This window comes from Malaya genurostris, chromosome 2 (genome assembly GCF_030247185.1).
Source record: "Malaya genurostris strain Urasoe2022 chromosome 2, Malgen_1.1, whole genome shotgun sequence".
NCBI classification, from domain to species: domain Eukaryota; kingdom Metazoa; phylum Arthropoda; class Insecta; order Diptera; family Culicidae; genus Malaya; species Malaya genurostris.
Window position 1 is genome coordinate 189,037,944 of NC_080571.1, and position 12,087 is coordinate 189,050,030.

The following is a 12,087-nucleotide window of genomic DNA, read 5'->3' on the forward strand; positions in this document are numbered from 1 at the left end:
ATATGTTTCCTCCATTTTTGCTGTCTATCACTATTCATCTGTCTCACTCTAACTTTTGCTTTACTGTCTTCCATACTCCATTTGAATTTTAAGTGTAATTTTTAAAATAAAAAATTATAAAGATATGTTCATTACTTTTATTTTTTTTTACATAGTTCTTATAATTACCTGAAACACTGCAGAAGACACTAAATCGACCCGACCCATCGTTTCTGGGATATATATATATATATATATATATATATATATATATATATATATATATATATATATATATATATATATATATATATATATATATATATATATATATATATATATATATATATATATATATATATATATATATATATATATATATGAAAATTATATATATATATATATGAAAATTTTCAAAGAATTTTTCCGTAGGCACACTGATGATAAAAATTGTTTCGTTTGGCCATAAATAACGCTTATGCTAAATTTGAGCCAAAAAAATATACTAAAATAAAATTTAAACAAATCTGTCATTTGCGGTGGAGCTTAAAAGGAAATTCGGAGAAAGCAGAAACACCAGGTAAGGAAAATGTATTATTTCTGTGTGAAAAATATTAAATTGAAAATAGTATTGAATCTAGTAATTTCAATAAAAGTACATACCAATGAATTAATGATCTCTTCTTCTTCACTGCTCTTCTCTTGCAAAACCATGACAAGTGTCATGTTTTGTTGTACGCAGATGAAAATTTCTACTTTTGTAAGTTGAATAACTTCTTCTTCGGATGCACTATCATTATCAGAAAAACTTTTCGCATAAGCTATTGATTTCGAATGTCTCATTATTGGATGATAATCTAATGGTGTCTTATTAAAACTGCAACCAGGTGTCGTATCCCAACTAGAAACTCCACTAGACTCTTGATCATTCATAGCTAGCAATGTAAGCTTAGTCATCAAAGGAGTTAGCTGCAGTCCAGACATTTTTTTGCAACGAACGGGAGATTCAAACATATTGCCCGATTGCGGTATTTCTGTAGTCCTCAAATCGATATTCAGAGATTTTAGCGGTAAGTTGAGCTCTTTTCGTTTTTCCTTAACATTTTTTAATTGCTGAATTGCGGCATAATCGTTATTCATTTCTACACTGAAAATTTTCATTGCATAATTAGCATGAACAATGGGTACACTAGAATGTAAAGCATCATCAGCACATTTTTGTAGTGCATTGTAGTGTTGGTTGAGAAATTCTTTGAATAGATTGCATGAAACCGCATCACCGTTTGCACTAAAGAGCGGATAAGTGGGGTCAGCCACGGTTTTACAAAAGTTTTCACGTCTTAAATTTGATAGCTTGGGAATTTCATTTCCATTTCTTGAAATCTCTTTATTTGTTATAGAAACAAATTCGTTAATATTTGGAAAAGATGCCCTTTTGTTGCTGAAATTGTAAGATTTTCTATCCAAATTCGTAACATAATTGACAGCTTTGCTTTTTTCCTCACTCTCTATAAATGGTGAAAGTAGGTTTGATCTAATAACTGTTGAATATGCTTTGCTGTCGGGATTCACTATTGTCGATTTATCAGATACATCTATGTCTTCGTTAAGAGCGCAAATTGATAATACATTACCATGTGACAGTAATTTATTCTCTGTCATAGGCGTAGAGCATACACTAGTTTTTCCAATAAAGTTTGGAAAACTATCAGATTCGTCAAAATTTATTGAGTTAAACCCAGATTCCATTGCTCCCAATGATGTGTAATTAGTTGCTAACAATGGTAAATTTGTAGGTCGACTGAAAATGTTCTTATTTTGATTCTCTGATTTAACCAATCCAGACACATCGCCTGCTCCTTCCTCAGGAATATTAGTGAATATTAGTGATTTGTCACGTTTCATCATAGAATGGCCATCTCTTGAATATGACTTTTTACGCATCATGAATGGAGCAGTATCTTTCGTAGCAGATATAGCAAATAAATTATATGATTGATTTGATGATCGTACTAGATCCATGTAATCAGTAGTAGTGATGTATGCATTAATTAGTGTAACGCCGACTGGAATATGATAGTTAACTGCAATATGCTCGAAAGATTTTGTACGATATAAGTCAGAGAGCGTGATTATTTTGGTAAGACTGTCAGGTAACTGGCTAGCAACAACTCTGCAAGAAGAAAATTGTATATAGTTAATTACATAGCAATTTCATGAGAAACTGATATACGATCTCTCAGAATTTCGTAATATTTAGAAGAATCGTTTTCCATCGAAATTAAAAAAAAAATTCCTCAAAAATAAAATAAAAACACACATCGCCAATTTTGGATATGTTATGTAAAGATGTTTCAACCTTCAGAAAAAATATAAAATGACATAGTGCCCATGGTCGCAAACCATAAAGACCGCTAAAAAGTTATACAATTGACTTTTTCAGACACAAAATTTCATCTTTACAATATCCACATATTTTAACTAAAAACCATAGGCATTTAATGACAATATATCCAGAGGAACCGGTCGAGTGGTTCAGAAGTTATGATTTAAAAAATAATCTTTTTTGGAGAAAATCGATTTTTTGATCCACCCTAACATGGAAATGGACACGCTAATGACAAAATAAGAAAATGCGTGTCTAATATTTTTCGATGAAGAACGATTCTTCTATAAATTACGAAATTCTGAGAGATCGTATATCAGTTTCTCATAGAATTGCTTTATAAGTAGAATTGAATATAATAATTACATTAATATGTTATACTAAAGGGGAAATATCACAATCTAGAAGCACGGGACTTAACAGTTCTGGAGTTACGAGTTGTCGAGTGTGGTCGGTTAGAAACAAAGTGCTCATTGAGCAATTTGACGTCTCTGTTACTCACACCAATGCAGAGTGCACAGATCTATTCATATACGAAATTAGAATGTGAGCGAGCGAAGTCAAAGTTTGTTGTGAGTTTATTCTTACACTGAGGAAAAAACATTTTTGACTCATAATCATACACGGAAAATGCATATAGAGTTTCGTAAGCTATGAACTTATGAATCAAATAGAAGACAATTCCATTACGTGTTATAGAGTTTCATAAACTGTTCAATGCCTTTCTCAACTGTTCTCTTGGCATTGCAGTGTTTTTTGTTGCATATATGTCTTCATTAATTGGCACGATGCGGCTCGACAAAATTCACTGGGTTATTTCGACATACTTATACTAGCATTCCCACACAACCGCTGAAAATAGTCACACCAACACATTCACACGTGGATTGGACCATGTAAGCAGTGATGTCATCTCACACAGGAGCGTAAGTTTCATGTTTATACTGAGAATGCATCTGTCGAACACTGCACGAAAAGGAAACTTGTGTTCAGTGTCGAATATGAATCGTGCGCTTGTGTTTAGGAACCGTTCGTAGGCCACGTAAATCTAAATTAGATACTTTTCAACGTTTTTACTGGATGAACGATGGGAAAGAAAATGGGTATTATTTGATGATTTTACGGGATAGAGAAAGTTTGCAGTTTTGAGTTCAGTTTCAAGGCTGTATTTTCTCAATTTCACTTCTGCAATCTCTATTATTTGCCTTTTTCGAATTTGCTTTTCATTAGGCAAAACTATGCTGATGATGGATTCACGTCATAACAAACAACTTCAATAATTTGTTTTAGTCTTGTTGAGAGGCATAGTCACCTTGAGCTAGTTTTAGATTAGATCTAACGAAGAAAACAGATTGAAAAACTCACATGCGCATACAACTATGTAATGAGTTAAAAATGCTACCGCAGAGATGCGATTCAAACACATAGCTAGCTCCTATCCGGGGAAATCGTGTTGCCAGTTAAACTACACTGTACGTGAAACACACATGAAGAAACAGCCTAACTGAACAGAAGAAACCGAGCTTGCGGTTCAATTATGCTGATTCTTGATAAAACGATTTCCCCAGATAGAAGCTAGCTGCGGGTTCGAGTCCCGTCTCGGCGGTAGCTTTTTCGCTGTTTTTATTACATAATTGTATTCGCATGTCATTTCTTCAACGAAAATCGAATTGATTAAATTTAAAAGAAAACTTGTTTTAATTCACCTTATGCAGCAGTGCGATCGTGCCATGCCAACCAAAATGAGTCTGTTAATTTTTGCCTTTCTCATATAGAAAGGTTATGCATTCACTGTGAAAACCGACTTTTGAACCGAGGCCCGGAGGGCCGAGTGTCATATACCATTCGACTCAGTTCGTCGAGTACGCAAAATGTCTGTGTGTGTGTGTGTGTGTATGTGTGTGTGTATGTGCGTATGTGTGTATGTAACGTTTTTTTGCACTAACTTTTCTCGGAGATAGCTGAACCGATTTTCACAAACTTAGATTCAAATGAAAGGTCTTGTGGTCCCATACAAAATTCCTGAATATTATTTGGATCCGACTTCCGGTTCCGGAATTATGGGGTAAAATGTGCAAAAAATGTGAAAATAAGTGCACTAACTTTTCTCAGAGATGGCTAAATCGATTTTCACAAACTTAGATTCAAATGAAAGGTCTTGAGGTCCCATACAAAATTCCTGAATATTATTTGGATCCGACTTCCGGTTCCGGAATTATGGGGTAAAATGTGCAAAAAAAAGAAAATATGTGTTTTAACTTTTCTCATAGATGGCGCGACCGATTTTCACAAACTTAGGTTCAAATCAAACGTCCTGTGGTCCGATGCGTTATTCCTGAATTTCATGTGGATCCGACTTCCGGATCCGAAAATATAGGGTAAAGTGTGTTAATAATTGTACACCATCACTGAAAATGGGGAAAAACCTTAAAAAATTTTCTAAATCGACCTCAAATCTTTTCCAATTTGATGGTTTTTATCAGTAGACTGTCAAACAAACCGATTTCGGTTATTCTTTTAAGAATCGAAGAAATTTTTTTTTTTCGCCTTTCTGCCTTTCTCATATAGAGAGGTTATGCAATCACTGTGAAAACCGACTTTTGAACCGAGGCCCGGAGGGCCGAGTGTCATATACCATTCGACTCAGTTCGTCGAGTACGCAAAATGTCTGTGTGTGTATGTGTGTGTGTGTGTGTATGTGCGTATGTGTGTATGTAACATTTTTTGCACTAACTTTATGGGGTAAAATGTGCAAAAAAATGAAAATATGTGTTATTACTTTTTTCATAGATGGCGCGACCGATTTTCACAAACTTAGGTTCAAATGAAAGGTCCTGTGGTTCCATACGAAATTCCTGATTTTCATCCGGATCCGAAAAAATAGGGTAAAGTGTGTTAAAAATTTTATACCATCACTGAAAAGAGCGAAAACCCGTAAAAAGTTTTCTAAATCGACCTGAAATCTTTTCCAATTGATAGTTTTTATCAGTAGACGGTCAAACAAATCTATTTTCATAGTATATATGATAGTATGATTGATATGAGAAAGGCATCATTACACCACTAGGTGGATTAAAACAGGTTTTTATATATGAAATTCAAGCTAAAGAGTGTGTGGAAACGATCGCAATACGCGTGCGCTGTTGAGATGTTCAGGTTGAGTTGGAACGGTATCAATTCGCAAATACTATTTCCTAAGCAGCTTTTATCAGCAGAAAACATGATGGCATCAGTGTGCAATCCGTCAAGATCATCGTCACAAGCAGGCTTCCCAGCAGTACTGCTTTTCAACGACATCCACCACGAGATAGTATGAACTGTCTGAGCGCAAAGTCGAAAGCATAGTCTACAGTATGTGTGAAGCATATGCCGAACTGTAATGGCAACAGCGTTCACATGCCTACATGAATGCTGTCACTGAGACAGTTTCTACTCGCCAGTTTGATGAGAGTATTCTATCCGGAGTGTAGTCAAACCGAACGGGCTGTTTGTTTCCTGTTTCTTTATGTTCGCTCATTCGCACAAACTGTTACAGTGACAGCCTTTGAAAATCGAAGACATCCTTTGATTTTTAGGGAATTACTGTTACGAAGGGCTGTCGCGAGCCGGCTGTCTTATCAATGTCTCTTGAAGCAATAAACCGGCTGTTTCTGGAGACGAGCTGTGGTTCAAAGTGTGCTCGCACTATTTCGGTTGCCTCAATGAAACGGTACAAGTACATACGATTGCGTTGTTGGGATTACCTTTGCAGGAAATATTAGGGTTTCATTACACATTACCATTGTGAAATAAAGAAATTGTTTTAGATTTATATATACTGTCGGCGAAGGCAATGAATTTTAATAACTAACGAATACTAAAAGATAAACACTGAGTTTTCTGTAACAGCTCATATATCTTAATTTCTAAAGTATTGATCTTTAGTGCTTCCTTCATATCCCTTAAGAAACAGATACACTGCCATTCATTAATAATACTCCGAAAATGTCTTATGCACCCTTATTCTGAACAACGACGTTTTGATTTTGCGATCGAATCGAAGTTTTTGCCAGTAGTTGAAGGAATTAGAATATGAAAAAGTTAAGTTCTTAATTTACTACCTTTGAGAACCGATCTTCAATAAATCTCTTTTGTTTTCATAAATATCGAAAAACTAGAAAAATAAGTATTTAAGTTTTTTATGGAACTCAGTGCCTATTAATATAGCTCCCTTGTAGCTTAAATTAACTTTCCCTTTGCTCTCATTGCAAGTTTCTATGTACTCTCCGGACCTTGTAATTGAGCTCTTTTTCGTTGAGGTGGTAGATCTTTTAGTACCATCTACACAAATACAAGGTCCGCAACCATGAAGTTAATTGGAGGAGCCCTCAGATAAAATGTAGTTCAACAGATGGTTGTTTATGTATCTTTTTCCTGGTGGTGAACATGAAGAATTTTTGTTTTTTTGGATTGAGAAGAAAAGTTCAGAAGAAATTTCCAAATCACAAATCATTTTATTAAAATCTCTGAATAATGATGTATTTTAGATGAGACTGATACAGTCACTCTGAAAACCGAATTTTGAGTGGAGGCCTCGAAAGACATGTGTTATATACCATTCGACTCACTTCATTGAGCTTTTAACGGATTAATGGGCCCAGGGGAACGATTGATATGTGTGCCCTAACTACTAACTTAATTACTATTGTTTTACTCTGTGGGTTCCGTCAAGGACCTCCTAAGACTGTGGGCCCGGCGGCACGTGCCCCCACTATCCCTCTGTAAAAGTGACCCTGGTATAAGTATGCTTGTATGTGTGTGTGTGTGTGTGTGTGTGTGTGTGTGTGTGTGTGTGTGTGTGTGTGTATGGACACATTGACCGACTTACCCAAACTCTGGGTTTTGTGGCTCCATAGCCTTCCATTCAATTTCATTCATATCCAACTTCTTGTTTCGAAATTAAGGGATGGTTGGTACCAAAACTGGGAATTTAAAAATTCAATTTTTGAATTTTAAATAAATGAAAAACAAATTCGTGTCATATACTGCTATCAAATTCTGCTCCTCCTAGGATTACTATTATTATTATTATTATTATTATTATTATTATTATTATTATTATTATTATTATTATTATTATTATTGTTATTATTATTATTATTATAATTATTCGTATTATTATCATTATTATTATATCTTTTATTTATTCCCGGTTTTAAACTTAATTGTGGTCGTTCACCGGGGAACTACATTTTGCAGAACTTAATTTCTTTTCAGAAAGAAAACTGTTAAATATGGGCAATGAACTCGGCTCTCAGAATGTTTCACTATTCAGTTACAATATTTACTAATACTACAATATTTAATAATACTAAGCCAATTAGACGGTAGAAAATTTTCGACATTCTTAGACTTGTAACTACGGAAGTCGGATCCGAATTAAATTCAATAGTTAATATGCAGCCTTTTCATGCATGAGAAATTGACTGACGTTGTTTAATACATACAACACACATACATACATACATATATACACACGGAGGAATTGCTTAACTTATCTTAGTCGAGTGTCAACTTTCACTAGTCGAATTTTCAAGTAATTTCAAAACCTTTTTGTCGTGAATACGACTTACTTTACTATGGGGTGCCTTTTCAAAATTTACCCTCTGAGAGAGTGATAAGTTTTTGATCGTGAATATCTATTGTTGTATCTAATGAATCAACATAATTCTTGCGACATGCCATCGGAAATATTATCACAATTTTATGATAAAATTTACAGTTTTGTGACATAGTCTCAAATAATTCAAAATTAAACTTTTCTGAAATGTTTGGTATAAACGAGTATCAAAGAGGATAATTCATAAGGCTCGTTTGCCTTTCTCGTATTTTTAAAGCTCATAGCTCAGTGATCTGTGAAAGGATTTATATAATCTAACTACCAATAGAATCGAAATTTTTCAATTTAAACGTGTATAGCAAAAGCATTGAAGTATTTCAATAGTACACTATTGAAAAACCTGTCTCATTTGTTCCATGTCAACACCAGCCAATCAGAACGCGTTCTAAGGAAGAGAACAAAATATCTGCTGCTGTACAACAAATCGTCCGGGAAAAATGTTCCGAAAAGTGGTGAATATCGCAGTGAGTTCCTCAATTTGGTCCTTGTGAATGCTAGAAACGAATCCCTACAACATATTGATAGTTTCTTTCAATGAATTATGCAAATCCGAAATGATATAATCGACATTAAAATTCTGTATGCGGCTATTTTTATAGCCGTTAGGACCGCCCATTAGTGAAAAAGCTACAAACGAAATCACATAAAAGGAAATCTCTTAACAAAAATTCAATCAGTTTGGATTCTATCGCCACTGCGAGCAGATGTGTTTTGTGTCGTCTGCACAGCTAGTTTCGCTTTCGACAAGAGCGATTACGTCACAGCTGCCAGTCATTAGCATTGGGAAAAAACAACGGTGGAGAGCATTGCACAATATCAGCCGTTCTAATGGCTCTGAAAGTTTTCTAAAGAACTATTAGGATTTGTTGTTTGCAAATCGTAGGGAAATATCCTCAGTTTACTGCAAATCAAGAACAGTTTGCTTAGATTTGTGCACTTTTCGCTGTGTGAAATTCACAGTAATCGAGATCAAGTGAAGCCTTTTTTCGCGAAAAATGTTCCAGAGTTTAATGTCGTAGAGAATTACGCAATTTGACTCTTCTGAATGCTGGAAACGAATCCCTACAGCATATTGATAGTTTCTTTCAATAAATTATGCAAATCCGAAATGATATAATCGACATTAAAATTCTGTATGCGGCTATTTTTATAGCCGTTAGGACCGCCCATTAGTAAAAAAGCTACAAACGAAAACAGGTAGAAACAAGCCTCTCAACAAAACTTGAATTAGTTTGGATTGTATCGCCACTGCGAGCAGATGTGTTTTGTGTCGTCTGTACAATTAGTTTCGCTTTCGACAAGAGCGATTACGTCACAGCTGCCAGTCATTAGCATTGGTGAAAAAACAACGGTGGAGAGCATTGCACAAAATCAGCCGTTCTAATGGCTCTGAAAGTTTTCTAAAGAACTATTAGGGTTTGTTGTTCGCAAATCGTAGGGAAATATCCTCAGTTTACTGCAAATCTAGAACAGTTTGGTTAGATTTGTGCACATTTCGCTGTGTGAAACTCACAGTAAACGAGATCAAGTGAAGCCTTTTTTGTTTTTGCGAAAAATGTTCCAGAGTTTAATGTCGTAGAGAATTACGCAATTTGACCTATCTGAATGCTAGAAACGAGTCCCTTCAGCATATTGATAGTTTCTTTCAATAAATTATGCAAATCTGAAATGAAATAATCAACATTAAAATTCTGAATGCGGCTATTTTATAGCCGTTAGGACCGCCCATTAGTGCAAAAGCTACAAACGAAATCAGGTAGAAACAAGTCTCTCAACAAAAAGTGAAGCCTTCTTTGTTTTTGCGAAAAATGTGCAAAGGGGAATGCTTGCATAATTCATACAATTGATCAACTAATTGATATTCGGAAGTGTTAAGGAACATGTCAGTTGTTTTCGTATTCACGACATCCAGTTATGTCTCTGACATTACCCACCCGCCTTTTTTATGACAAAATCAAAATCTATGTATATACACTATGTAATTTTTATAATTCAAATGGCAGAGATAAGATTCTTTAAAACCCAATTGAGCTTGAATTCATTTTTGGAAATATAAGTGTACTCTATAGGTAACCCGAGTAAAGTGTGAGGTCAAAAAGAAAACTCAATTTGATGTTGTGCTGTTCGTATATATCGATTACTTAATTTGCTATCGTTTTGGTCGTTTTAACGGTTAAAAGATCAAAATTGAAAGCAAAAAAAATGCTGTGTGACATCAAACTGGAAACTAGTTCTGCTCTCAGTGAAAGCACATTGAAAACTTAATATGATGTAGATTTTCTCGAAATGACACGTCACGAGCATAATCTAGAAATAGAACTGCCAAAAAAGGTCCGGGATAGTATACATTTAGGCGATATTACTCGCAAGCAATAAAAAAGATTTTATGCAATCTCCATTTTAGTCGCAAGCAAGAAAAAAAGCTTTCATGCCATTTTCCAACACTACCGCGGAGAGAATTGGTTTCGAAGTTAGGTGATTTGGAATGCGAACTTTTTGCGATTGCTATGGACTGTAAGTGCTTGCTATAAGGGGACGGAAAATGTTCGGTTATATGACAAGCAGTGTTGGTTCACAAAGTTGTATGAAGGTAGTTTCTGTCAGTGCACACTCGTTGCGTCGCTTCCATCACGCATCCACCGTGAATAGCAGTGTGGCTATTTGAGCACAGTATGAAAATGTTCTCTTTGTCCTTCTCATATCGAAAGCTGTAGCATTCAAACATTAGACCATTAAATTGAGTTAACTACTTGATCTCACACAACTCGCACATCTAATCACTTTGAAATGTGAATTTAGAGACTCTGAAGACCGAACGTTTTACAGTGAAGTCTTTTACAACACAGGAAACGTGAATTAGGAATCCGGCCATAAGGTATCCCAGATCATTTCGACCGTCCCACGACAAAAGGGCCTAACTGCAAATGACCGTTTCTCTTTGTTTACTTTTTCTTTCACGATTTACCAAACCGATTTTATTTTCGACGCTTTAGTCTGCAAAACTTTCAAGGTAACAACAAGCTTTCGATTTATATTGGAAAATTAAACAAATATTTTTTTGGTGGCTCCTCTAAGCCACTAAAGTATTATTAAGAATTTGCTCTAGGTTCTGAAATCTGAGACATTCAATGTTCGATGTTCGAACTTCGTAAACAATGAATTTTTCCATACTGTTGGATATTCAGTTATGGGTATTTTCAGACCGGGTTTGGCGAGCAGATTATTTTCGAAATCCAGGTCCCCGATTTCTAAATACACTGAAAATAATGATAAAAAAACTTTGGAATGAACTTCGCGGCGTCGTATGATTACAAATATCGAAACATTATACTTAACGTATCTAGATCTAGAATCGCAATGAAATTTGTCCGAGCTGGCGACAATATTAACGCCAGAGCGCTAAACGCTCTTTCAACAGAAACTTGCGTTGTAGGCACATTAAGGCTTAAAGCAGCTTCCGAAATTTCTGGATCGGAGTCTTTTCGATTTTCCCAGTGCTTCCAAACGTCGAACATGTGGTTCCGGTTTGTCTCCAAATCTAATCTATTTAGTTGTTTTAAAAACGTGTTTTCTTGATGTGCTGACGATGATGATACCCCTCCAAACAACTGGGTCATGAAAACATCCAAATTGGATCTGGATTCGCCTAGCTCCGCAGTTCTAAATTCTTGTGGTTTTGTATGTTCTAACATTTTTATTCTTTGCTGGGTGGCAATAAAAAAAAATCCAGAAAAAAAAGATCAGGTGTGTAATGTCAAAGACATAACTGGATGCCGTGAAAACGATAAAACTGACACTCTTGCTTTATACTTCCGAATATCAATTAGTTGATCGATTGTGTGAAGATTGTGGCCACTTTTGCCCTTTACATTACTAGAATTTGAAACGATACACCTGAACTACAATACAGATTAGTTACATCTAAAAATTCTGACAAAAAATTTTACAAAATAACCAGTATAGTTCTTTATGATAAAATATTGGTGGTTCTGAAAAGAACCTTTTATGAAGGCGTGCGTGTGCAGCAGCCCTAATTTTTCCAAAGAAATCTTTATCTAGTACA

At 35.1% G+C, this 12,087-nt stretch overlaps 1 protein-coding gene across 6 annotated transcripts in view; it reads right to left on the reverse strand.

The window, feature by feature from the left end:
- LOC131432790 (uncharacterized) overlaps nt 1-12,087 on the reverse strand; it is a 405,803-nt gene that overhangs the window by 117,705 nt on the left and 276,011 nt on the right. For all 6 annotated transcript variants that reach the window (XM_058599303.1, XM_058599301.1, XM_058599307.1 and 3 more), the window contains one exon: nt 643-2,152. In XM_058599303.1, the coding sequence (XP_058455286.1) occupies nt 643-2,152 (1,510 nt within the window). The remainder of the gene's footprint in view (nt 1-642; nt 2,153-12,087) is intronic.